The sequence below is a fragment of the Crocuta crocuta genome, unplaced genomic scaffold (assembly GCF_008692635.1).
Source record: "Crocuta crocuta isolate KB4526 unplaced genomic scaffold, BGI_CrCroc_1.0 scaffold228, whole genome shotgun sequence".
Classification (NCBI taxonomy): domain Eukaryota; kingdom Metazoa; phylum Chordata; class Mammalia; order Carnivora; family Hyaenidae; genus Crocuta; species Crocuta crocuta.
Window position 1 is genome coordinate 1,903,230 of NW_027532820.1, and position 27,762 is coordinate 1,930,991.

Sequence of the window (27,762 nt, forward strand, 5' to 3'; positions counted from 1 at the left end):
GTGGCATGGGCTGCTAGTGTGTACCCTTGGAGTGGGGTGGAGACTTTGGCCCTCTTACATGCTTGTTTCTCTCTAGCACTTATCCATACTCACATGTTCTGTGGGGCAAACAGCAAGGTTGCTGGGCACAAGCAACGTACAGAGGGAGTTCTTGCCCTGGTGGGTTCCATTTGGTCTCGCTGTGACTGACAAGGTGTCTTTCTTGCTTTTCGTTCTGTGAAACTCTGAGTTTGTTAATCCTTTCCCCCTAATATTTCCCCCTTTCATGGTAGCTCTCTTCAGCATATCTTGCAGGTGTTTTTTCTCTCTTTATCTTTGTCAGTTTGATTCTGTGTGCTTCATATTTTTAGGAATTTGGGTCTTTTGACACCACTACTTACTGTTTTCCAGCGTTTTTCAATTTGTTCTCTCTGTTCTGTCATTTCATGTGATGTAGGGAGAAAGGGGATATGGATGTGGCACTTTGTCTGCCAAGTTAAATTGGTTTTTGCGACTTACCTTCTAGAAGACCTAGATTCTAGAATGTCACGACAAGAGGGGGAACATTGGAAAGAGGGAAGGGCAATTGAGAAAGGGGACAGGAGGACCAGAGAAGATGTGGCAGAGAAGGGGACTCGTTAGCCAGGACTCTGCTCTAACCAGCCACCGTGGCTGCAGTGACCTGCATGGCACCTTCTTTTCTCGGGCTTGTGAGTGATGTGGACTTCACGTTGAGCTCACATTAAGACCTGGACGCCTGGGGCCTGCAGCTTGACCCCAGAGCTTTCCCTGTGCCCCTGTGTCCGTCCCAAGGAAGTATCAGCCTGGAGGGTGGTGAGTGGTGTGCCTTACTTGAAGGGGATCTTCTTAAGGGGAGCGTCTTTAGGCTGTCCAGGACTCACCTGAACCGAAGTATATAGGTGCAGGGACTATATGCTCTTAACTCTGATCATTCCCTTAGTGACCTTTAGGGAGGGAACAGAAAATCTTAACGTGGTTATGACCTCTGGATCATAGCTGTGGCCTTATCTATCCAGGTTGAGCCCTTCATTACCACTATATTGTGCGTACCCATGGTAGAGAGTCCAAGAGGTCTCTTGTCTTGGTATAAGCAGTCCACGCTCTTAACTCTGGACAAGTCAGAATGTCCTGAATCCCCAGAGTGTCTGAATCCAGCCTTGGTGAACTTGGAGGGGATTTCCTTGGTTGGGGTCTCTCTTGTTCCCTGAGTCTTCTTGGCTGGGTGCTCTTGTCTGCCCTGTCTGCCTGGCCTCAGGCCTGGCCTTTGACAACTTTAGGCAGTCTGCCCACCTTCCTCCATGGTCCTCCTTGACCAAGGTACCTTTTGTAGAGTCTGTGGGGAAAGAAGTGGCATTGAGACGTGCCCACAAAGGCTGCATACAATTTTAGAAAATTTTATTTTTTTTCAAGTGTCAAATTAGCCATTGTTAATTTGTTTCATTGTTAATATTTTGACAGATGAATTAAAAATGTACAAAGGGCAGTCAGTAAGAAGTGTCTCTCTTACACCTCTTTTTTTCTAGCACCCAGATCCCCTCCGGAAGCAGTCATTGTTACCAGTTCCTTAACTGTTCTTCCACAAAGATTTTATTCGTGCACAAGTATTTATGTCTGGTCAGTTTCCTTCTCACATAGGTGCACTGTGGACACTGTTCTGTATTTTTTCCCACTTAACTAGACATTTAATTTTTTTGAATATATTCTTGTGGTTCAAAATTCAAAAGAAAACAACACAAGTCTTTCCTCGCAGTTTCGTTCCTGGCTACCAACTTCCCCTCTGCAAGGAATAATATGTGTGTGTGTATGTATTGAGTCAGAGGAGCTTTCATTTTTCTTTTCTATTTTTTTACCCAAGTAGAGGCATTCTGCACCTTGTGTACCTTTCTACCTAATATAATATACCTCGTAAATTGTTCTGTGTCAGAGTGCAGAGCGATTGCTGCTGCTTTTCTTTCCAGTGTGCCTTTCCTCTGTGGGGATGTACCAGAACCTCATGTAGGATATTGAAAAGCAGTAAAAGTGTCGGGTGATTGCAGGTGAGGGGCTGGCATGAGCCAAGGCGAGGCAGGCAGAGTGTGCTAGGAGTGACAGAGGTCCCAGGGAGCTCAGGGAAGATGGAGGAGGAGCACCTGGCTTGAAATTGTAGACCTGGGCCATTCTGTGTATTTTGGCAGGGGCAGGGCAGTGTATATAAATCAGGGCTGTGGGGATGTGTTAAGGGGGTGAGTGTGTTAGCAGCCAGAAGATCAAAGTGGGCTGGAACCATACTGCTGACCTTCCGTGTGGTCAGATGTGTCGGGGCTTGGATGGGTTTCTAGTAGAGCTGAATCTGGCTCCATTTTTAGTGTGGCTGCTACTTGTCCACATGCTACATGTGTAGTGATAATGGGTAATCACACTGCCTCCTGCAGTCTGATTGGCGTTTTCATGATCAGCTTCTTTGCTCATGAGATGAAATTCAAATGTAATGTTATCTACCAACATAAGTATTTTTTAAACTTGATGTAATGTCTGTTTAAAGGGGAGATGTAAAATGGAAGTGTGTATAATAAAATACACAGTATTTCAGTCTTTAGATGTTCAGGCATGACTGCACTAAAAATGATGTCCCCAATAGATCTCCAAAATGTGCCCAGGTCAGTGGGCATCACCACCCCCCATTGAGAACCCTGGGCCTGGGTCATGCTATGTATTGCCAAGATGTCTTACTTCTTTATATTTTTATTTTAGATAAGTGCAATAAAGTCCATTTCCATTTGCCCTATCGATGGCAGTTCTTGGACAGAGGCAAGTGGAAGGATCTGGACAAAATGGAGCTGATTGAAGAGGCATATAGCAATCCCAGAAAAGACAGGTATGCAATACGTTACTGGTATCTGCTTTGTGACTGGGCTTTTGTGTGCAGTATCGGAAGTTTAGACACAACAGGTTTTAGGTTTGATCACACACGCGCCAGCAAACAGCCTGGTGGAGATGAGAGCTCTGGGCTGGAAATTGGAATTTACTGTTCAAACTGCAGATTGGTGCCTCTCTCCTTCAGGGAGGGACTATGGGGAAAGGAGCTGGTGGTACCAAATAAGTTTTGAATGATTTGCTGCCGGGATTATGTATGTATATCCACAGTGAGTAATGCAGAAAAGCAAGAGGCAGTCATTTGTGAAATTTTAGCCTTTACATGTAAAGTAATACAGCTGAACTGCTGTTTACTGTTCAGCCTTTAACTTTTTAATTTTTCTGTGTGTCCCAGTATTTTCACTTAATTGATTGAGAGTGAATGGGGAAGTCCCGGGAGCCTTATTTTCAAATACTTACCATATCTTGGATTGAACTCGCTAAAATATGTTGCCATGAAGAAAATTTAAGCCCACTTTTTTTAAGTGGAAAAAATAAATTTGTGCTAAGAGTGCAATTGTGTGCAAATTGCTGCTGGTGAAGTATGTGGAACAAATTGTTCCCCTTCAGAAGGTGCATTGTTTTACTATTCCCCCCTCTCTCTTTTTCTGAGACAGAGTTTACACACAGGGAAGTGCACAGATACTAATCGTGTAGTTCAGTGAGTCTTGACGAATGCATGCACTCATGTAACAGACACTCTATTCCAAATAGAGATGATTTTCACGCCTGTAGAAGTCCCCTTCTGTCCCCTTCCCATTAGTGCCCACCCCCAAAACCACCAGTGGCCAGACATCTGTCAACCACAGGTAGTCTTGCCTGTTCTTGCACCCTGTCTGAATGGAGCCATACACTCTACCGCCATGTCTGGCGTCTTTCTCTCAGAGCTTTGTGCACAAGTCTCTGCTTGTCTCCTGGTGCGCGTGCGTGCGGGCTTCTGTAGGCCTGACGTTTGGGGATGAAAGTTCTGGGAGGTAGGCTGGGTCCCTCTTCAGCTCTGCTCAGTGATGCTAAGTGGTTTTCCGAGGTGGCTGTGCCACTTCCCACCCGCATGCAGTCTGTGGTGACCATATCCCACACGTTTGCTATGGTTTGCTATCTGAACTTTTCCCAGCCTGGGGATGTAAAGCGGTACCTCCGTTTGCCTATCTCTGGGTCCTAATGAGGTAAAGTGTCTCTTCACATGTTTGTTTATTGGCCACTTGTACTTCCTCTGCTGTGAAATGTCTGTCCTTGTAGTTTGCCCATTTTGTTGAGGGGGACAGTTGTGTGTTTAGTTATTTATTTAATTTTAGGAATTCTTTAAATTTCTGGTTATTAAATGTGCATTGAAAATAAACTCTTCCTGTCAGCTTATGGTATATTTTAATATAGATAAGTATTTATCTATCTTTTCCTTTATGGTTTTGTACTTTTTGAGTCATAGAAATGTTTCCTTTTCCCAGGACTATCAGGAAATTTTTCTGAATTATCTTTAATGTTTTAAGGACTGTGTTTAATCTTTACCCTGTTGGTGGTGAAGCATGGGTCCAGTTTGATTCTTACACAGATGAATCACCAGTTTTCCCAAAACTACTTTTTAAAAATACATGGAATTTAAAAATACACAATTGTGATAATATATACCTAACATAAAATTTGCCATCTTAACCTTTTATTTTTATTTATTTAAAGAACATGGGGGAGGGACAGAGAGAGGGGGGGAGAGAGAGAGAGAGAGAGAGAGAGAGAGAGAGAGAGAGAATGAATCCCAAGCAGGCTTCTCACTGTTAGCACAGAGCCAGGTGCGGGGCTTGATCTCACAAACCTTGAGACCACAACCAGAGCAAAGTCAGATGCTTAACCAACCGAGCCACCCAGACACCCCTTTTATAATTTTAATTTTGACTTTAATGTTAGTTTTTCCTTATTCTTACTCTGATTTTTGAGACAGAGTAGGGGAGAAGGGCAGCGGGAGAGAGAGAGAATCCCAAGTAGGCTCTACATTCAGTGCAGAGCCCAGCATGGGGCTCTATTCCATTACCTCGGGATCACGATTTGAGCCAAAATCAGGAGTAAGACACTCAACCGACTGAGCTACCCGGGCGCCCTGTCTTCACCTGTTTTAAGTGTAAGTTCAGTGGCATGAAGTGCATACACATTGTTGTGCAGCCATCCCCACCATCCGTTTCCAGTAGTTATTTTTAAACCCATCAAAACCAAGACGAATTTGGCAAAGTGTTACCACATTTTATAGCTTATTTTCAGACTCGTGTGAAAACATCACTTGTTTAAGTAAGCCATCTCTTCACTTATTTCCAAATGCCACATGTGTCAGGCATTGAATTAGCAAATACACCCACGTCTGGTCCTCACCTCTTGTCTTTCACCCGTCTGTCTATCTGTCTGTCTGCATCAGCGCCACACTGTCTTACCTAGTGGAGCTTTAAGTGTTGACGTCTGGTAAGGCAAATCCCCGTCTGTCTTTGCATTGCCAGGGCTCTTGGTTTTTTGCTCCTGTTTAGAAATTTTTAAATCTCATTGGTTTTCGCAAAAATCTGTTGTGATTTTTACAATTAAAGTTGCATTGACTTCGCAGTTCTAGAGAACTGACATCATATTGATGCTGAGATTTTCTCTTTGTATACATGATAGCATCTGACTTATTTACATCTTTTAAAATGTCTTTGAGTAGTCTTATAATTTCTCCATTAGGGTCTTGGATATCTTTTGTTATTTTTTTTTCCAGTTGTGCTCAGATGCAATTGACTTTCAACACCAGAAGTCTAAGGTATGCGGCATAATGACTTGACATACGTGTATATTGCAAAATGACTATCTCGATAAGTTAACATCCTTTACTTCATACAGTTACTAAATAATTTTTTTCCTTACAGTGAGAACTTTGAGTTTATTCTCCTACAAACTTTTAAATACACCATATAGCATTAACTGTAGTCCTTATGTCATACGTTACATTCCCAGTAAAAAAAATTTTGTTTTCTCTGTGCTGATGCATAGAAATGCAATTGACTTTTGTCAGCTGTTGTATCCTGCAACTTTACTAAAAGTTTTACATGAACTGAGAAGACTCTATTGGTAAACTATTTGAATTCTCTGTATAGTTGTCTATATACTCTGGATATCTATTTAGACAATATTTGTGGATAGCATTTTATTTTCACCCTTTTTTATTCTTAGGATTTTACTTTTTATTGTCATATTGTAGTGGCTAGGACTGCTGTGCCATGCTGAATGGAAGTGGTGATAGCTGGAGTATCTTTTTTTTTCCCTGGATTTTAAAATGAGTAATTAAATGTTTGATCATAAACATGAGTGAATGTTTGGAACCTTTGGCCTTGCTAACAAGTCCTAATTTTATTCCTAGTATGCTAGGAGATTTGTTTTTAATGTTTGTTTATTTCGAGACAGAGTAAGCACATGAGAGAGAATGAGCATGTGCAGGGGAGGGTGCAGAGAGAGAGGGGAAGAGCGTATCCCAAGCAGGCCCTGTGCTGTTGGTGCAGAACTGTCACGAATCTTGAGATAATGACCAGAGCTGAAGTCAGGCTTAGCTGCCTGAGCCACCCAGGCACCCCTAGGATTTTTTCTGTGTGTATAGAAATTGAATTTTATTGAGTATTTTTTCTGTATTAAGATCCCATGTTTTGTTCTCCTTGTTAATGCAGTTCTAACTTGTTAATGCAGTTCTAACTTGTTAATGCAGTTAATGGCAATGATTTTCTGATGTTAAGTCTACTACCACATTTCTTTTTTTTTTTTAATGTTTTATTTATTTTTGAGAGAGAAATAGAGACAGTGTGAACAGGGGATGGTCAGAGAGAGAGGGAGNCTCCTACACATTGCTGAATTTGGATGGCCAGTACTTAATTTAAGATTTTTGCCTTCATGTTTGAGTAAGATTGGTCCTATAATTTTTTCATATTGTCTTGATGTGGTTGTTATCTTAAGTGTCTGCCATCATAAAGATGAGGTTGGGATGGTTTCTTTTCTGTTCTCTGAAAAAATTTGTGTAGTTAGAATCATTTTTTTCCTGAATGACTGACCATGTGTCTATAAGAATATCTAGGTCTAATGTTTAATTTGTGGGAAGATTTTAAACTACTAACAAGTCAGGTTTTCTATTTTTCTTGAGTCAGTTTTGGTAAACTTGTGATTTTTCCAGGAGTTTGTTCATTTTATTTATTGTCAAACTAATTGTCATAAAGTTGCTTATAATATCTTTTAGTGTCTGTGATATTTTTAATTTTTACCTTTTATAGTTCCAATAGTCTCCTTTTTTCTTATCAATCTTGCAGAAATTTATTAACTGAAAAATTTTTTTTAAAAGAACCAACTTTTCCCCACCCCCCCCCACCCCTATCTTGGAAGCATTTCCCCTAAGGTATGTGTCACATTGACATTCACAGCTACCAGCTGAGCATCTGGAAGACCACAGGTAGAACCTGAGTGTTCACTTGGCTGGTGGAATTGACAATTCACCTCTCACTTCCTTTGCAGGATCCTCTGTGCCGAGTCAGCCAGCAACTTTCACTTTGATTGTCTAGACTTTGACTCCATGATGTTTGGTGCTGCCCCAGCCCGGCGCCTCTCCACAGCCTCCTCAGTTACCAAACCTCCACACTTCATCCTCACCACTGACTGGGTTTGGTACTGGACTGATGAGTTTGGTTCTTGGCATGAGTATGGAAGACAAGTAAGTGTCATGGAAAGAGTGTAGGTGTTTTCTCCTGAGGGCCCCCGATGGAGGACCCATTCCAGATATGAGTGCAGGGGTTGTTCCTGGGAGTCCCCAAATCCTTCTATGACTCACGTACTTTGGGAGAATTATGGCGAGACTAGGTAATTGGGAGTTCCTCTGCATGATTAGGTATCTGTTGGCCTTATGAGAACTGAATATAAATTATGGGGAGATGACATTTTTTCATTGGTTTTGTTACATGGGGTAGAAAGATGCCTCCCTTAACTGTTGAGCAGGTAGCTCCAGAGCAAGTGCCTGTTTGTACAGGAGACTTTGTGTAGCTGAAGAAGACTCTTGAAGGCTTCTTGAAACTGGCTTCTGCCTTCTCTGTTGCAGCAACTTCATAGAATGTGGGCAAGTGTAAGAATCGTACATTGATTTATTTCAGATACTGGTTTGGAATCTGAATCTCATAACTATTGCTATCAATTACTCGAAGATGTTCATGGCTAGATCATAATAATGGGAGCTCTCTGGTCACCTGTAGAGGTACAAGTGTAGGGAGGTCACCATTTCTGTAGGAGCAGCTTTCTGAAATGAAAAATTGGGATTGGTGGTCTGATAGATATCTATACTCTTCTTTGGTGTATGAGGCTATATTAAAGCTTTAGTTTCTTATTCTGACCTGTACCTAGGATATCTTTTTCTCTGGGAACTCTGTAATGAGAGCCCCATGTGATCTCTATTTTGCCACCCATGTGCCCTGTGTGGAGGGCTCTGCCTGTACCCTGCAGGTTCTCAGGACATCGATGTTGGCGGGCTGAAGCACAGAGTAATTGCTGCCTCATGCCCACTGCTGAGTTGGAAATCTTCGCTCTCAGCAGTGGCCTCGCTTTATCCCTCATACACTTCTTCATTTCTTGTAGTGTCAGCCTTTCCTCATTGGCTATTCTCTGCCCTCTTTCCCACCCATCTCCCCCACCTTCCTTGTCATGTAGATTTGTTCACGAAGCCTCCCCAGCATTGCTCTTGGTTTGGTCAGGAGCAGGAGGGGAGAGGCGGTGTCTGCTACAGAGGAGGGGGAAGGAATGAGGGGCTGGTTGTGCTCCGTGAATGGAGCTTCCCTGGTGACATCAGGGAGGAACTCATGGCAGATGAAAAGCACTTGGCAAATATGACAACCTCTCACGTTTTGTTTTGTGCTGTGTCCCCCTTCTTGGGGAGCCAAATGAGATGACATGAGACCCTAGGGGCATCCCATGCAAAAGTAGGATTCCCTAGGTGAGTTTGCAAAGTAGGAAGTGGGGGCCATCCTCCTCCAGAGAACCCACACTCAGGGCTTTACCTTTCCCTTTTCTATGCTGCTCCTCATTTACACAGCATAGTGAGAGTGAATAACTTGACATAGAACAGTGAGAATCTCTGGGAATGGCCTGTATTTGGGTATCATTGATGTGCCGTATGATAGTGGGGTGCAGATGCACGTATGTGGACTCAGCATCTTTTGGTTGTGTGTTCTAATTTAGTATTATTGGCTGAATCCCCTCATAGGGTGACCTGTCCATTCTAGTGCCTCCTTTCCTGCATACTTGTGGTGTCATCCGATATTTGGGTTTCTTTCTTAGTTTTCTGCTAGTTGCCAGTTTAGGACCATTTTCTTTTGATGCAGAAAAGCTAGGTTCTTTTCTGCCCAAGCTCAGGATGTACAGCCAAGTTTCCAGTCCAAATCACCTCCACCCTATATTAATTTCCTAAGACTGCCATAGCAAAGTACCACCAACTGGGTGGCTTGGAACAGCAGTGACTTACTGCCTCACACCTGGGTGCTGGAAATCAAAATCAAGGTGTCAGGGCCACATTCCCTTTAAAGTTTGTCGGGAATCAGACATGCCTCTTCTGGCTTCTCCTGGCTTCCATGGCCTGTCAGTTCTTCAGTCTAGTCTCTGCTTCACCATCATGTGGCCGTTCTTTTACAAGGACGTAGGTTACGTGGAGTAGGAGTAGGAGCCCACGCCACTCCAGTATGATCTCGTCTTGACATCTGCAGTGATCCTGTTTCCAAATAAGGTCAAGTGTTGAGGTACTAGAGTTAAGACCTCAACATATCTTTTGCGGCAAAGGAGGTGGCACAGTTCAGTCCATAACCTACTCTTGTGTATAAAGGTATTACTGTCCAGGTCCACTGAATTTTCCCACGTTAAACTTGATGTCCCTGAGGTGTTGGGCTCCAGGATGCCTTACCCTGACCTGTATCCTTTTGGGATCATTTTCAACAGGCTTCTCATGTTGATAGACATTTTGAGTTGCACCCTTTCCTGTGATCTTCTTTGCCTTATTCTAAAATCTCTGCAGCTGCCCTTCTCTTGGGCCCTAACAACCCATTCATCTCTACCTGGAAACAAAGACGCCTGTTCATTCCGCCATTTGCCAGGATCTGACTTGTGTTCCTGTTACTTGTTCATCTGGTCACTTTTCATGGAGTGCCGGCAGGACACGGGACCTTGCCAGACACAGCCCTTACTGGACCATAGACGCCGGCAAAGGGCCACAGGCCCAGGTGCCAGATCTTGTGGCATTTCCAGCCTTTGCCCACTCCTTCCTCATCCTCCTGACTGCCTCGCCCCCTCCTTGGTCTCCTTCATGGGCTGCTGCTTTCCACACTCCTTCATGAATGTTGGCATGTCCCGGAGTCTGGCCCACACCTCCATTCTTCTGATGTTAGTGGCCACCTGAAGTAATCTCTCCACATCTATCTCAGACCAGATTCCTCTTTGAATTTGAGACTGATGTATCTAGATTGCCTCCTGATGTTTCTGTGGCACGTTTGCTTTTTGTTTGGCACTGTGCTAAGTGCTCTGCAGGCCTTATTTTAATTATTTTCCCAGTCCTTGAAGGATGGGATGGCACTCTTGAATCATGATAGGAGTAGGATTTAAGTTCTCCTCCTGTTCCTCTTCTGTTGAGATAGTGGAGGTTCAGAGAGGTTAAAATAACAGTATAGAGGAGCCAGAATTCAAACTCAGACAATCCCCAAATTTTAGGTAGCTTGGAGGTAATTGGAGAGAAGTTGTGGGATCACAATGGATAATTCAGAGCAGAAGAGCTTTTCTCTAAGGGCCTGGAAAATGAAACCGGAGGACTGAGCTCTGACTGCAGGGTGGTAGCTGCAAGAACAGGCAGAGAAGAGGGGTGCCTGGGTGGCTCAGTCGGTTAAGCGTCTGCCTTCAGCTCAGGTCATGATCTTACTATTGGTGAGTTCGAGCCCCGCACTGGGCTCTGTGCTGGCAGCTCAGAGCCTGGAACCTTCTTCAGATTCTTTGTCTCCCTCTCTCTTTGCCCCTCCCAAACTCATTCTCTCTCTCTCTCTCTCTCTCTCTCTCTCAAAAATANTGGCTTGGAGAATTCAGCATTGGTGTTGACCTTCCTTTGAATGGTGGTGTCCTCCATTAGGAGTGCGTGCTGTCTCTTCTGTTGCTGCCGTCCCGTTATCCTGGTTTGGTTGGCCAGGTCTTCATTTACTGCCTGCGTTGTTCTGGGCAGCTTTTGGAGGCATTCTTGCTGGCTTCTATTCTGTGCCTCCCCCCCCACACCCCTGCTTCCTGGCTTCTCTCTCCTGGCTGCCCTGTCTTCCCTGTGACGTGAATATGCATGTGTCTGCAGTGTGGCATGGATAGCACCCAGCAGCTCTCCTCATCATCGTAGGTTCTTGCCTTCACCACATATCTGGCTTTCTCCTCGTAGGGCATGGAGCACCCTGTGACTACTGTCTGCAGCAGCGATTTGGAGAAGGCCTACCTGGCCTACTGTGCACCTGGGTCTGATGCCCAGGCAGCCATTCTGAAGTTCCAGGCTGGAAAGCACAAATACGAGTTGGATTTCAAAGGTACTTCTTGACCCACTGCTGTCACCCAGCAGGGCTTGGCCATCTTTTGGCTCTGACTTCTCCACCTTCACCTTGGAAGAGGCCCATGTGCACACTGAGGGCCCGGAAAGAAAAGGAAAGGGTGGTAAGGGTGGTCTCTGCTCCTGAAGTGCTGTCCATCTGGAAGGGGTGAAGGGTATGTAAATAATTGATGCCAGCCTAATGGGATAGAAGAGAAGCCGCCTAGGGAGGGGGTGGTGAGGAGGGAGGACCCTGAGATGAGGACAGGGGGCCAGAAGTGTGGAGGGATGGGGGTGGTCTGCATGCGTGCCGTGGGGGTGGTCCTATAGACCATGGATGAGTCCCTCTGGTCGAAGGGTTAACCTTAGTCCCTGACTCCTGTCATAGTAGTTCTGCTATGTCCTTCCCGGTATGACTACTCTATGTTGTTGTCTCCATAGGGACCTGTGGCTTAGGCGGGCTGCAGATTAAACACGTGCTAGATGCACACTTTTATTAAAAGTTGTTGGGAAGCAGATTATCCTGTGTTCCAGGTGTTCTGATGGTGGGCTTTAAGTGATTTGTCCTGGTTGCCTTTGCAAACAGACAGAAACAGGACAAATACTCTTTGGCTAGTTCATCTAAATGACTGACTGATTTTGGAGGATTCCTTTGTTTAAATTTTAGTTGTTTTCTGTAGCTTCTCTTAAGACGTTTTCTCTTGGATTTTTATCACTCCAGCTCTGTTTGACTCAGTTTTGCCTTACTCACATTTGTTTTTTCTAAATGTTCGTTTATTTTTGAGAGGGAGAGGAAGAATGTGAGCTGGGGGGAGACAGAGAGAGAGAGAGAGGACAGAGGATCAGAGGCATGCACCGCACTGTCAGTAGAGAGCCTGACGTGGGGCTCAAACCCATCATCCTCGAGATCATGACCTGAGCCAAAGTCAGATGCTTAACGGGCTGAGCCGCCCTGGCACCCCTTGTGGTACTCACATTTTAAACTCCTGAATCCTGCTGAATGTTCAGCCCTTTTAAGGGAAATAACTGGGCCTTTATTTAAATATGGTTTACTTTTTTCTTTTTATGGACCTTCTGTGTAGAGAGCAGCAAAATGTATTTGGTGAATTATCCTAAAATTACTTGACCTGCCTGCTGTTAGCCAGTTGTTTTGTTTGTGGTTTTGTGGCACTTACTCTCTTGCTTAAGGTAGAATTGCTGCCTCTTCGATGTGCGCTTACAGAGAACTTAAAAGTTTTTTCTCTGCGATGAGAACTGCTTACCAGCCTTCAGTCTCCGCTGGAGAACTCCAGCCGTACATCATCAGGTGGTTTGCAGTCCACAGTGATAGCTACAAATACAGTAAAGGGGACAGTGAACTCAATGGAGATTAGGTCTGTATGGCTAGCACCCGTTTGACTGCTGCTGGCAACTGTTTGAAATACTGCTTTTAAGTACCTGGAAGATATCAAAACCAGAAATGTCAGATGCAACCTGGATCATTCTCAACCTGGGCTGCAGCCCCGGTAGACATAACAGAAAATCAGGCTAAGGGTGGGAAAGAGCACAGGCATGCAGTTCTCTGCAAACTGCAGGAAGAAGTGAGTTCATCCCAGACTGACCCAGGCTCACGTGGGTAAGGACAGTTCTTTTTGTTGATGGTGGAGAACAGCAGCCACAGAAGTAGTTTGAGGTGACTTAGCTTCCTGTCTCAGTGCCTCACTGAGAGGTGTAGTGCAAGCAAGTCTCAGACCCAAATCTGCCAGGCACATTGATGAACTAAATATTATTAGGTACATTTAACTGTAACATTTAAATGTACTTAAACAAGTACATTTAAGAAACAATAGGTCAGGTGATTTGTACTGTAGAACTGGAAAAGGAGGAGGAAGCCTCAGGGAGGTGGGAGGGAAAGAGGAAGAACAGTCAATATTATCATTTTAGGGACTCTTGTTAAAAGGACTGCTCAAAGCCACTGCCAGGGGCAAGATTCCAGAGGCAGAATTCTGACATCTCTTAGCTGGCAACTGATGGGTAAAATCCCTAAGATCAGGCTTGTGTTAGGACTTAGCCTAGTGTGTCCCTGGTAAAGGTAAATTAGAGAAAAGGCCTCACTTTTCCGGTCCGCAGGAGGGTCGGGAATGGGTCTGACATATATTTAGCCAGTCCTCATGTCTTGAATAATTTCACCAGTGAAAGCCCATTTGAGATTCATCATGATGTCAGTCAACAGGCCAATAAAAACCCATGTAAGGGTGCTAATTATTGATGGGAGTTGAGTGATGGACAACAGTAGGGGTCGTGGTAGCCATGTCTGGATTATGGGCTCTTGATTAGAATGTGGGGGACCCCCCAGGAGTGCCTGCTCCTGATGACCACCTGGACTACATCATGAGGGATACACATCTAGGTGATCACCCAGCACAGGTTCAAATGCAGTGACGTTAAGTTATACACACCTAAAAATTAACATTAAAATGATTTTTAAATGAAAAGAATTGTTTTTGTACTCCAAGTACAGGAAGTAAGACTTGACAGGGTTTTCCTGGTGGGTAAGGACATGTAATCTAACTCCTAGGCATTTGTGATTTTTCAGCTTGAGGGTCCATGTCCCCCTAACTCTAAGGATTACCCTGAGGGTGTTGGGGTGGGCATGGGGCAAGAATTTTGTTTATTAAAGATGGTACAAGTTTAAGAGATTGAGAAATACTGCTATGAAATCAGTTTAGTCAAGTTAAGAAAAAAAGTCATAAGAGTAAAATTATTATATTAATTCTAAATCCCACTGGCTCAAGAGGTAGTAATTTGGTTTCAGGCTGGGCTGAAGCTTTTTTATCCAAGCTGGGAAAAATTGCTAAGCAAAATAACAGTTTAAACAAGATTGGAAGGAACAATTTAAAAGTACTCATGTATAATTGATATGTCAATTACTCATCATTCATGTGTTCATTAAACTCAGTCTCCTAAGGATACCTATTTTCTTTATGGATATTTTAAGTGTGAAAATTGCCTTATTTTTTAGCAGACCGATTATATGTTTTACACATTTGGATTAGTTTTCCAGCCCATTTAGTTTGTGTTTATAAAACCTTGCTGTCCTGTGTGTGTATATACATTTTTTTTTTCTTTCAGCCTTTGTTCAGAAAAACCTGGTGTATGGCACAGTCAGAAGGGTTTGCCGGAGACCCAAATATGTGTCTCCTCAGGAGGTGAAGGTGAAGCAAACCTGGTAGGTGGCATGTGTGTCAGTTGGGGTGTGCTGTGCTTTGTGCACAGAAAACCTAGTCAGACTGGCCCGCACAGTAAGGGGGTTGTTGGCTTCTATAACTGAAAGCCCTCACACTCTGTCTCTGCCCAGCTCTCCTCTACATATCTCTGCCCAATTCTTCTTCATGTACTCTGTACTTGCCTTCATGTGATATCAAAATGCTGGTATTAATATCAGTGTTCCATAAAATTTGGTCTGAGAATTCATGAACCTGAATCAGGGTATACACCTAGCACATTTCGGGTGGAGAAGTATTTGTGTGTATTATAAGAGTATAAAATATAACCCAGGTTTATAGAGGTAAATGTTTTTATTTATACTAATTGTGCATATTAATTAATTTTTATTTATTTTTAATGTTTCTGAGAGAGAGAGCGTGAGCAGGCAAGGGTTAGAGAGAGAGGGAAACACAGAATTTGAAGCAGGCTCTAGGCTCGGATCTGTCAGCACAGAGCCTGATGTGGGGCTCAAACTCACAAACTGAAATCATGACTTGAGCTGAAGTCAATGCTTAACCAACTGAACCATCCAAGGACCCCCAGATTAATTAATTTTTAATAAAGCATTAAAGTGACAAAGCAAACGCAATGTAAAATAGGGGGAAAAAAACCTCAAGACACCGGGGAAGAAATCACATAATTAGATATTTTAACTGTAAGTGTGCCAGTCATGTTACTGAGTCATAAAGGTACTCTTGTGCAGATTTTTCCAGGAACCAAGAAAGTTCTCCCTGACTTTAGACTGATTTGAGAGAATAGTTAGGAAATAGTAATAATGTCACTCATAATATTTTCTCTATGTTTCTGTCTTCACGTAATTGTATCTTTTGTTATAATTTGGAAGGGATCTTTTCAATAGCTCTTTGGGTTTTTTGTCTTTAGAATGAGTTTTTTGTTGGTAGTGAGCTATGGTTTTTGCTTTTAATAAAAGCATGTTGCTTTTTATTCTTCATTTGCATCATGTATGAATGGCAGTTCTAATGCCAAGTCACCTACCTGTAGCAGTTTGACTACTGTCATCCATATTCCACTTGTTGGGAAATGCTTTGAACCAGAGAATTATCTTTGTAGGTAGAAGATTGGCGATACACAATTACAAGGCTGTGTGTTGTGATCTGCAGGCCAGTCTAGATTCGAAGCTGGCTCATCAGTTTTTATTTTCACTTGACTAGTTGAATCCTAGACTTGAGTGTTTTAAAAAGTTAAAATAATAGAAAACTAATGGAATTAATACCAATAAAAATACATGTATTTCAGGACTTGAATCTCTTCGGATACCAAAAAACCAAAAATGGATACTGCAGGCACTAACAGGCCAGCTTCGTCCTCAGGGCGGGTTCCCTTACAGCTGCCAGAAGCCATTAGGGTAGTGCCCTGCTGTATAAGCATTTCAGCAGGAGAAGGCCTTCCTGCAGCTGATGGCTGTATACTTACGAGCTTTGCTCTGATCCAGCACCCTCTGCACCACTAGTTTTAGGCTTGGTGCAGATGTGCTGGGATTGGAGCTGGGGAAAGGGTCCTTTCTCTCCGATCCACATGGCCACATAATGGGGACGAGGGGCCTGGCTGGCAAGTGATACTACAGTACCAGTCTGAGCTGGGCCTGTAGCCAGTGTTGTTAGCCGTTTCATGGAGAACCGGTGGTTTCTCTGTTGGCTCTTCTAGGGTGTCACAGATGGACCTTAGGGGTTCTATTTGTGGAGCTCAGTCATTTCAAGAAGAGTTTGATACAGGCTAGAGGGAAAAGGTATTAGTAACTCAAGTAAAAGGTATACTCACTCAGTGGTCTGTATCCTCCCTGCCGCTATCACCAGAGTTTACACAATGAGTACTTGTTTGTGTAAGTCTCTGGTTTATCTTTATTATGTTTCTTTTTGCAAAAATAAACAAATACATATACATAAAAGTATTTTCTTATTTCCCCTTTCTTGGGGCACCTGGGTGGCTCAGTTGGTTAAACGTCCGACTTCGGCTCAGGTCATGATCTCATGGTTCGTGGGTTTGAGCCCCGCTTCGGGCTCTGTGCTGACAGCTAGCTCATAGCCTGAAGCCTGTCTTCAGATTCTGTGTCTCCTTCTTTCTCTGACCCTTCCCTGCTCATGCTGTCTCTATCTTTCTCTCAAAAATAAGTAAATCATTAAAAAAAATTTTTTTAATTTCCTCTTTCTTGCACTAAAGGTAACATTTTAAATGTACTGTTTTGTACCTTTTTCTTTCCACTTAAAAATAATTTTTCCTTTTCAGTATGTTGAAGTCTTCTGAACTCTGTTTTTGTCTTCATGGCTCTCCATCACGTGTGCATACCCTAGTTTATTTAATCTGTCCCTTTTAGAGGTATATTTTGCATTCTTAGATTTTTTACTGTCACGAGTGTAATGCCACAATGGATGGTGTGGTGTACGTGCTGTTTCGTATTCATGGAGGTTAAAGCCCTAGAAGGTAAATGCAGGTTCCTCTTGATGGGGTTGAACCTTTATGCACTTGCCCCAGGATCCTTGACGTGCCTGTTTCCCTCAGCTTTGCCAACTGGTAAGTCATCAAGCTCTTGGACTTTTGCTGTTCTTGTGAATGGCAAAGGGTATACCAGTGTATTTTAATTTGCTTTCTCTTATGAGTGAGGTTTAATATTTTTTCCTAACTCGTTATAGCCATTTGCCTTTTTCTCTGGACAGCTTGTCTTTTTGTCCAATTTTCTGTCAGACTTTTGGTATTTTTCATAAATATTAAGAGCATTTTCTCTTTTGAGGAGATCACTGTTTTTTTTTTTAATTTTTAATGTTTATTTATATTAGAGGAAGAGAGAGGGAATGAGTGGGAGCTGAGAGAAAGGCAGAGATACAGGGACAGAATCCGAATTAGGCTCCAGGCTCCAAGCTTCGAGCTGTCAGCACAGAGCTCGATGTGAGGCTTTAACTCACAAGCAGTGAGATATGATCTGAGCCAAAGTCAGATGCCCAACCGAGTGGGCCACCCAGGCTCACCATCACTCAGTTTCTTATACAAATTGCAAACCTTTTCTCTTGGTTTGTTATTTGCCAGCTTTGTTTATGAAGTATTTTACCGTGCAGAAATGTTTATTTTTTATCTCTTAGTGAAATGTTTTTGTCTCTTCTATGTATTGCTTCTGGATTTAGAGTTTAGTTAACTGTGGCTGCTTCTACTTCAGAAAGTTATATTTGATTCTTTCCCTATCCAGAGCCTACCTTAGATACAGTTTGGAAAAAATCTGTCTCCTTTCTGAAAATGGATGCCTTTTATTGTCACTGTAATGTTGTTTTCATGGGGCCACAGACAGACACCACACATCAGAAATAACAGTGATCATTTTGGTTAAATTCAGACTAGGATATGACTGAGGATCTCTCTGCTGCATAACCTGAGAGTCACACAGTGTCCTTGCAGTGAAGTTTGTGGCTTTTCTTGCTAACCCATGTGACAGTAGCCAGCTGTTGTAACTCTAGCAGGCGAGTCTGCTTGGACCTCCATGGCCGACTGGGACTCTTAGAGTAGGTCACTTTCAGAAACAACTTCTTGGGGCACCTGGGTGGCTCAGTCAGTTAAGTGTCTTGACTCTTGATTTCAGCTCAAGTCATGATTTCACAGTTCATGAGTTTGAGCTTTGCATTGGGTGCTGTGCTCATAGCATAGAGCCTGCGTGGGATTCTCTCTTTGTGTCTTTCTTTGCTCCTCCCCCTCTTGCTCATACATGCATGCGCGCGCGCGCACACACACACTCTCTCTCTCTCAATATAAATAAATAAAAAGAGAAACAACTTCTCTATTTACATGAATGACAGGGTCACAGAATGTGATCTCCACATTCCAGAGTTCTAAAGAATTTAAAGTAAAGTTTGAAATGGCATTTACACAACAGCTATCTGGTTTAGTTTCTTACTGTCCTTATATCTTCCATAAAAATGTTTTATTCATGTGATTGGGTCTTATTTTTTCTTTTTTATGCCTCCTTGTAGATATTTTTTGACATCTGATTTTTTTTTTCCCCTTCTAGTTTGGAAGAGTTATACACTGTATTACTATTTTTTTTTTTTGGCCACCTTAGGAATTAAAAGTGTTCTTAGGTCAAGTCAGTATCTTTGTGCTTCTGTCAACTAATATGAGGGCTTTCATATACCTGATTCCATTATCTTCCTCTGCTTTTTAACTTCATGAGATACTGTTATTTTATACTATGAATGTTTTGTTAGATTCACTCACATTTTACCGCTTTGTCATTTCAGATTATCTTAGATGAATCTGTTGGAAAACTCTGTGTTTTTGATTGCCTGAGTGCATCTTTATTTTGTCCTAAATCTTCAAAGATAGTTTCACTGGCTATAGAATTTTGGGGTGTGGCTATTTTCTCCTGGAACGCCGAAGAGCTCACTCCACTGTCGAGTTTCCATTGCTGCTTTTGCGAAATCAGGTGTAAGTCTAACTGGAGCTTCTTTCCCAGAATCCCTCTGGTTATCGTCTGGCTGCTTTGCAGATTTCGTTGGTCTTGCTCTTGTGCATGCTTGCCTCGATGTGGCTGGGCATGTGCTTTTATTTATCCTGTTGGAGATTCTTGGGGCTTCTTAGACCTATGTGTCCATGAGTCTCCTTTGTTCTAAGATTGCCTCCATCCTTTCCTCTCTTCCTCTCTTTTTGGAAGTTTGCTTCTGACCAGAATCTGACACGCCCCCCTTCTCTGTCTCAGCCTCTTCCCCACATTTTTATCTCATTGTGGGGCCACATTCTGAATTACCACTTAGCATCTCATTCAGCTCACACACTCTTCCCTCCTAAGGTGGTCTGCCCTGCTCTTAAGCCTGTTTTTCACTTTTAGTGAGGAGTGTATCTTTCATTTCTAGAAGTTTCTCCTAATTCTTTTTCAAATCCTCCGCATCTTTTTATAGTTTAGCTCCCTGCATATATTTTTAAAGTTGGTCTTTTATTTCTTTAAACATAGAAAGAATAATTGTTTTATAATCTACCTCATAATTTCAGCATCTTTGGTCTTGATGGTCTGTTTCTGGCTGATTCTTGCTCATGGGACCTTGGTTAGTTATTTTTAAACTGCTATTTTCCTAGGAAAGTTATTTGTGGAAATTCTTTGAGGCTTGGGACGAAGGTACATGTCTTATGCCAGTGGAAACAGAAGGTATATCTTTTGTAGGAAGAACAGACCATTCTGAATGGAGTCAGAAAAATTTGGAATTACAGCTTCACAGTCTGTTTCTAGACCCTTTGTGTCACGTGTCTTAGTTTAAGAAAAAAATTGGGGGAGGTCATGTGTCTTTTAGAACTCCATCTTTTTAAAAAATTTTTCTGGAAGATCATATGGTGCTTGTGTTATGTGAAACCTGTAATTAAACATCCTAGTGTTGCAGCGGTAAAAATTAAGTGTAGTTGGGGCACCTGGGTGGCTTAGTTAAGTGTCTGACCCTTGATATCTGCTCAGATCATGATCTCATGGTTTGTGGGACCAAGCCCCGCGTCGGGCTCTGCACTGACAGCATGGAGCCTGCTTGGGATTTTCTCTCTCCCTCTCTCTGCCCCTTCCCGACTTGTGCGTGTGCTTTCTCTCTCTAGCTCTCAAGAAAACATAAAAAAAAAGTCAATTTAAGGAGGGTATATACAGACCACAAGTAGTCTCTTAGCAGTTCCAATCAGATTTCTACTGCCAAATGAGTTTTGACATAAATTTTATGTTTTTAAAAAATGTTTTTGTATGCCAATTACACATAATTGAGGCTGCTTGAAAAAGGTTTTGGAGCCCTTTAAATTTTAAAATTATGGATGAGAGTTTATGCTGCTCTAGTCAGTTATTCTCTGCCTTGCATATAAGAGTTAGGATCCAGGTGAGAAATGGAACCCTTGTGCCTGATCATTTGGGTTTTGGCCACATGAGCAAAATAGACGTGCTCCCACATGGTGGATAGTGTGTTTAGTGCTTCCTCACCTTCTACCTGCTTTCACAAAATGATACTCTGAGATCCAAGACCAGTGGTACCAGCGAGTGGGGACCGCCTATGGTAGATCTACTTGAGTCTAAGAATAAGATGTCTGTGTTTTTGTTGTCCTTTTGTAGCAGTGTCAAGTTTCAAGGCCCAAAGAGCATCCCAGACCACTGGGACCCCTCAGCCCTGCCAGACCCTGGCTTCAAGGTATGGGACTCGTGCTGCTCTGGTCCATGGAGGAGGGCGTTCTTAGACATAGTGTGTGAACGGATTCCACTGCTGAGGAAGGTGTAGGCCTGGCCGGAGGAGATGGGAAGAGCTGTGTGGGGTTTTGTTATTTTCATGTCTTGGGGATTTTAAGGCTAGATCACCACCAAGTAGATGGTTGTGGCCCCAAGGCGAGAGGATGTATTATGGATGGAGCATGATGACCTGGAAATTTCTGGAAAGGGCAGAAATAAGGAGCTTAACAGCTGCTCAGCCAATATGTATTAGTTTTACAAAGCAAGAAATCAAAACCAGGGGTGGATTTGAGTATGTTAAGGGATGTGTAGAGGGGCAGTTGCTGTTGAAAGGTGCTAGGTACTTGAAGACAAAGACCAGCGACTCACATGGCTCATGTAGGGCCTGCCAGCCCAGCTAACAAGAGCTACATTGAGGCCTGTGGGATACTCAACCACTGTCCGTCTTGCCTTGTGTCCTTGGGGCCCTCAGACTGCCCTCTGCGGGTAGCCTCCTGCGGAAAACTGCAGACCAGCTCTGCCTTGAGGTGACTCCTCAAGTTGCACAGAGCACACAGACCCCAGCAGCACAGACACACATGTAAAGGGCTGGGCGGGTTTGCACAGCCGGACTCAGCACTGTGGGATAAGGTGATCATACTGAGGGGAACAGGGAAGGTGTTAGTGGGTCCACACCTAAATCATGGCTGGTGCTTGTACAGGCAGAGGTAGGAGCGGAGCACACAGGTGGATGGAAACTGTGTAGGGAGAGAGCCTGGGTCAGGATAGAGGGCAAGTGTAGACACTGGGAAGCAGTGACATCAGGACCATGCTGTGGAGTGCTTGGTTGTGGGGCCAAGCTGCAGGCAGTGACAGGTATGGGAGCCCTTGACAGTCTGGTCTGGGAGGGGCAGGCTGGGTCCATACTCAAGGGAGAGGAGTTTGGTGTCCTTCCTGGGATGGGACCAGGGAAACCAGAGTCAGAATTCCAGTTGCAGAAGCTCATGGACATTCAGACAGCACTCAGGTTAAGGGGAAGGGCATGGTACAGAGGGATTCCTCACAGGTCCCCAAACAGGCTGTCACTGAGCCAAGCCCTGTGGAGCCGGGAACAGGGTGGCTGGTTAGGTGCAGGCTGCAGGTGCAAGAATCTGTGTATGGTCGCTGTGTAAATGTCAGCTGCCCTTGGTTAGGAGCCCTCCTGGCCCATAGGCAGTGCTATTTCTCAGAGCAAGGGAGAGGCAGGCTCAGCTGGGAGCACGCAGCAGCCAGGCACCACCCTGCAAGCCTCCCTGCGCTTCTGAGTTGCTATGCGCCTGTCTGCCAGCCCAAGTGCTCCTGATGCATTGCTGCCCGGAAGCCCGAGCCTGCTTTAACAGGGGTACCCTCCTCTCCCCCAGACGTGTGTGCCACACATTTACTGACACCAATTCTGGTCTTGGAGACGATGTAGTCTGCCCTGTGTGGGTACAGAGGAGGAGCAGGGATGTTCTGGGGACACCCAGGGTGGTGCTGATGTAAGCATCACCTGCCTGTCTTTCTGGAGGGTTTCACAGTGGACAGAAGGGAAGTGACCACAACTGCATACATCCCATGCCTGGAGAGAGTACACCTCTGAGCAACGGGAGGAGGGTGGTGATCACCGTCTGGGCTTGCTTGCAGTTCTGGTGTGTTTTGAGCAGCCTTGGGAAGGGATTGATATATATCCTCTGCTTTGATGATAACAGAAAAAATATTTGCTCCCTGCAGAAGATCGTCCTCAGTTCTGCATCAGATGAATATCAAAAGGTCTGGAACCTCTTTAACCGTACACTGCCTTTCTACTTTGTTCAGAAGATCGAGCGAGTCCAAAATCTGGCCCTCTGGGAAGTCTACCAGTGGTGCGTTGGGGCCTCACTCTTGGTGGGCTGGTGACTGTCCCCTCCGATACATACACAGTCGGCTGGCTAGCTGCTTGCCAAACGTGTCCTGGGTTTCAGGGGCAATCTGAGATGGCAGCCACTGCTTGCCTGGTGGTGATGGCATCCAGAGCTGTGTCCCTGCTTTCCTCCCCATCTCACCATCTTTATAACTCCTTGCGGGCACATCTCTCGCAGGGGGACTGAAGCTGCCCTAATGACAAAGCCAGTACTTGCCTCCCTGCCTGAAGATGAGTGGGACTGGTCAATGGAAGCCACCCACACTTTCAGGAGTAGAGACATCCTGTCCTGATAGCCACAGAGCGGGGGCCTTACCTTTGTGCCTGAGGACTAGCATGTTCTTGGGCACCAAGGGATTTGTCCGTGTCGGGAGGAGATCTGCAGTAGGTCACCGTGGCGGGCCTGGGATCCTGCTGACCTGTCCCCAGAAAGGGGGTCGGAGCAGTGTCATCTGTACTCTGGGCCCAGTGATGAAATCAGGGTAACACAGGAGAGGGGGAAAGGGGTGGTCCCCGCTGACCAGCATCCTTCAGCTCCCCCAGAGTTCCATTGCAGAAGCAAGGTGCCGAGGAAGAAGTATGTCTGCTTTCCAAGGGCTGGTCTGCTTGGGAAGTTGCTCTTCACCCTCTTTCCCTGGTCCGTGGTCGGTTTCATGGGCTTGGACTCATGCTACTTCTAATAAATGTGTTGGGTCAAGTGGCCTGTATTCGGCAACAAGCACCCTCTGCCTCCAACATTCCTCTCACATGATTCTAGGCAAAAAGGGCAGATGCAGAAGAGAAACGGAGGGAAGGTGGTAGATGAGAGGCAGCTGTTCCATGGCACCAGTGCTGGTTTTGTTGATGCCATCTGCCAGCAGAACTTTGACTGGAGGGTCTGTGGTCTTCACGGTACTTCTTATGGCAAAGGTAAGGGCGAAGGTGGCCCTGCTGGCAGAACCCAGCTTTACCCTCCCTGGGCCTAGGAGGCCACTTTAAAGCAAATTGATGGAGAGCATTGGGGAGCCAGTGTGAGTTGATGAGCTGGGTCAAAATCAGTGGGGCATGGACCCAGCTCTTGGCACCTTTGATATCTGTGTGCAGCCAGGAGCCTGACCCTAGGTTTAGCAGCTTGGGTTTTGTGTCCCTATGGAATGGAGGCTCTGGAAACAGTGAGCAAGAGTGGGGCAAAGAGAGCAGGTGCCCTCCCAGCCCTGTGTCCGGCCCCAGACTGTGCCCACCTGACCGTTAGAGTGGGAATCGGAACAGCTCAGGTATGCTTGTGTACATGCCATTCCACCTATAATGGGAGTTCTCTGTTCTCCTGTGTTTTTTTTTTAAACTTTATTTGGGGCGCACCTGGGTGGCTCAGTCGGTTAAGCGACTGACTTCAGCTGAGGTCATTATCTCATGGTTTGTGGGTTCGAGCCCTGTGTTGGGCTCTGTGCTGACAGCCAGCTGAGAGCCTGGAGGGTGTTTCAGATTCTGTGTCTCCCTCTCTCTCTCTGACCCTCCCCTGCTCATGCTGTCTCTCTCTCTCCCTCCCCCCCCGTCAGAAATAAATAAAACATTAAAAAAAAAACTTTCAAAAAACCTTTATTTGGAAATAATTTCAGTCTCACAGGGAAGTTTCATGAATAATATTTTTATTTTTTTTATTTTTGAGAGAGTGAGCAGGGAAGGGACAGAGAGAGAGGGAGAGACAGAATCTGAAGCAGGCTCCAGGCTCTGAGCTGTCAGCACAGAGCCCAGTGCGGGGCTCGAACTCATGAACTGCAAGATCATGACCTGAGTCATGATGCTCAACCGACTGACCCACCCAGGCGCTCTAAGAATAATATTTTTTAAACTCCAGCATAAGTTTTACCTAGATTAATCAGCTTTAACACTTTGCCACATTGGCTTTTTCTATCCTGACCCATTTGCAAGTAGATGGCAGATATGGTGCCCCTTCCCTCTCAGCTCCTGCTAAGAACAAGGACATTCTTTACTGTGACCATGACATGGTTGCTAGATTGAAGCATCTCCTACAGTGTGACACTGTAGTGAGCAGCTTCTCTTCTGATCCCCATCACTTGTCCATAAGCTGTAGTTGGATGTAGAAACAGCTGTGGTCGGGATGGATGAAAGCCAGTGGTGGGAAGTATTTCCGATTGTGTGTGTGGTGGTCTCCAGTGCAGGCTCCTGTTCGATGGGCTTCATCATTGTTTGTGCTGGGCTCCAGGGTCCAGCGTCCCGTATGTGGGGTCTTGTTCCCTTTCCACACCAACCCTGCGTGGCTGACATGACAGCCCCAGTTTAGAGCTGAGGAAGCTGAGATCTGGGGGTTAAGTAGTAATGTGCCCAGGGACCTTTCAGATATGAGGGACAGAGTCAGAACCTGATTTTTCCATCTCAGAGTTTGAGGACCTCTGCTGGCCTTCATGAGGGAGGCTGGGAGGCCGGGGTTATGGCGACCAAAGGACGCAGGCCATCGGCTCTGCCTGGTTGACAGGACGCCCCAGCCTCCCCTTCCAGGCTGCGGTGTGCACCCAATACCAGCTGAGCCCGCATGTGTCCTTGCAGGGAGCTACTTTGCCCGCGACGCAGCGTATTCCCACCACTACAGCAAATCCGACACCAAGGCCCACACGATGTTCCTGGCCAGGGTGCTGGTCGGGGAGTTCGTCCGAGGCTGCGCCTCCTTCGTCCGCCCCCCTGCCAAGGAGGGCCACGGCAACGTCTTCTATGACAGCTGTGTGAACAGTATGTCCGACCCCTCCATCTTCGTGATCTTCGAGAAGCACCAGATCTACCCTGAGTACATCATCCAGTATGCCAGCTCCAGCAAGCCTGCGTCAGGGGCCTCCACCTTCTTCTCCTTAGCATCTTTCTTTGGCGGTTGGCAGTGAGCGTGCAATGATGCTTTTAGTGCCTTTAAGGCTTATTCTCCTTGGAGTAGCTATTTGGGAAAGTTTTCTCTCTCTCTCTCTCTCTCTCTCTCTCTTTTTTTTTTTTAAACAGAAAACCTTTTAATGAACTGTTCATTTAACATTGACTTCCTGATGAAGTTACGTTCTTAATCTCTTGCTGATGATAGGTTTTGGTTTTAAGCCACTTTTGGGCTCATTAGTAGACTAACTGAAAGTGATTGTAGGTGGGCCTATTACTGCTTTTTAGTAGTGTGTTAAAATTTTATTATTTACACTCTGTTGACTCTGCGGCTGATGGGCACCAGGCACAGAGTTTCTAGATACTATTTTATGGATTGATTTTAAATTTCAGTTTCTGTGTCTGCAGTGAGTGATTTGGTTTTTTCAGGGTCTCTGTGGCATCTCATTTAATTTTTTTTGTCAGAATGACACAGTAGTCATCAGTAAGGAGGTAGTCACCTGTGTCTGTTGCTCTGGCTCTGATCCAGGCAGCCAGGTCTTCTGGGCTTCTGGCCTTGGAGCGGCCCGTATATCACATGGTTAGAGCAAGTGGCTACTGTGCGGTGTCACTGCGGTCCGGTCAGTTCCCTGACATGACATGGTTCCATGTCATGACATGACATGACCTTGACATGGTCTTGCCAAGGACCCCCAGGCTCTGCCCACCAATGCCTGTTCCCACATCTCCTAAGCACACTGGACACTCTCCAGATGTGGGTTTTATGTCCCTGTGAGATTTGAATACCTGTGCTGCAAATGTCACAACAGAGTATGGAAATAAAAAATAATTTATCTGAAGTGGGCAACTAGCAAAGCTCATTTTTCAGTGTCTGTTTATCGAGCACCTACTGGGTACAGGCACTTTTCTGGGTGTCGGGATATAACAGAGTCCCTGGTACTGCCCTCGGGGGCTGTATGCAGTCTTACCCATGGGGCTGATGAACCTGAGGGTGCAGGGCCCCTCACTTGCTGGGGCTTTCTCCACAACTGTTGCAGGGGTGGGCCCTAAGTATGTGGCCACAAGGTCATACATCTCTGTTAAATGTGTGAAAGTTACATATTTGTATTTTTTTCTTTACCCAACCCCTATAAATTCCAAGTTCCACAAAACCCAGATTTCATTACTGCGTAGAGTGTGTTGTAGATGTGTGTGAGGGTGCATTCTGTGAGTGTCTTCCACACACAGCACATTACGGGAGTCTGCTGGGCACTGGCTGGCTCTGCTTTGGGGGTGGAGGGGCTGGCAGGGTGGCTTCGTGTTAGGAGGTGGCTGGACCTGTTGGTCTCTGGGTTTAGTCCTCAGCAGTGGGCTTCTCACCTCCCCTACACCCTTCCTGCCCATCCCCCCACCTTCTTAGTACAGTGTGTCCACTCCATGTGACACCTTCACTTCTTTGCTTTGTCCTGAAGTTCTCAGTTTTTTCCATCTTGGGAACCTGGGGTAGGGTGTCCTCTGGCCCCTTACACAGGTCAGCCAATCAAGACAGAGAATACCTGAATTATATGACCAGACGAATGAAACAATAGTACTATCTTACTCACCCGCAGGGCTGGTCACTTGGTTGTACGTGGTGTGATTTTTCAGAGCCCCCAAAATATTTTTCCCAAGTCCTGACTAATTGTGAAATTTTTGCTTTTTTATTAAGTCATGGTCCTACTGCAGTGTAGGTGTGGGGGGCCAGAGAGGTGTCAGGGAGAACCATTAAATCAGGCGCTTGCCTGCTACATCTTAAATATAAGTGATCCCATGCTCATTAACCACCTGGGTGCTGGGAGCTGAGTGGTGGGCAGCAGGGATGGTCCGTTTGGGAGTGTGAGTGGGAATGGCTGGAAAAAGGTAGGTGGTGAGCATGTGTCCTAGAATTGGCAAGTGAGCTGTGAAGACTCATCAGCCCCAGAGGCCCTGGATTTGCTTATCTTTGAGAAAGCAAGCCAGAAAGAACACCTACTTGGATCAGAAACTTGAGAGAGGGATGGGGCCAGTCTCAACAGATTGTTGGGTTGGGGAGATAGGCACTATAATGGGAAAATGTCAAAATGATGGTAATTCTCTTGGTGCAAAGAGGTGGTGGGACCCAGGGTGTGTGTGACT

At 45.0% G+C, this 27,762-nt stretch overlaps 1 protein-coding gene across 1 annotated transcript in view; it reads left to right on the forward strand.

Annotated features, from left to right (window-relative positions):
• PARP12 (poly(ADP-ribose) polymerase family member 12) overlaps positions 1-26,780 on the forward strand; it is a 40,018-nt gene extending 13,238 nt beyond the window's left edge. The window contains exons 6-13 of the mRNA XM_077781076.1: positions 2,731-2,854; positions 7,393-7,588; positions 11,315-11,456; positions 14,567-14,663; positions 20,772-20,847; positions 22,611-22,741; positions 23,537-23,688; positions 25,324-26,780. Coding sequence (XP_077637202.1) covers positions 2,731-2,854; positions 7,393-7,588; positions 11,315-11,456; positions 14,567-14,663; positions 20,772-20,847; positions 22,611-22,741; positions 23,537-23,688; positions 25,324-25,649 — 1,244 coding nt within the window. The 3' untranslated portion in view covers positions 25,650-26,780. The remainder of the gene's footprint in view (positions 1-2,730; positions 2,855-7,392; positions 7,589-11,314; positions 11,457-14,566; positions 14,664-20,771; positions 20,848-22,610; positions 22,742-23,536; positions 23,689-25,323) is intronic.
• Positions 26,781-27,762: the final 982 nt, after the last annotated feature.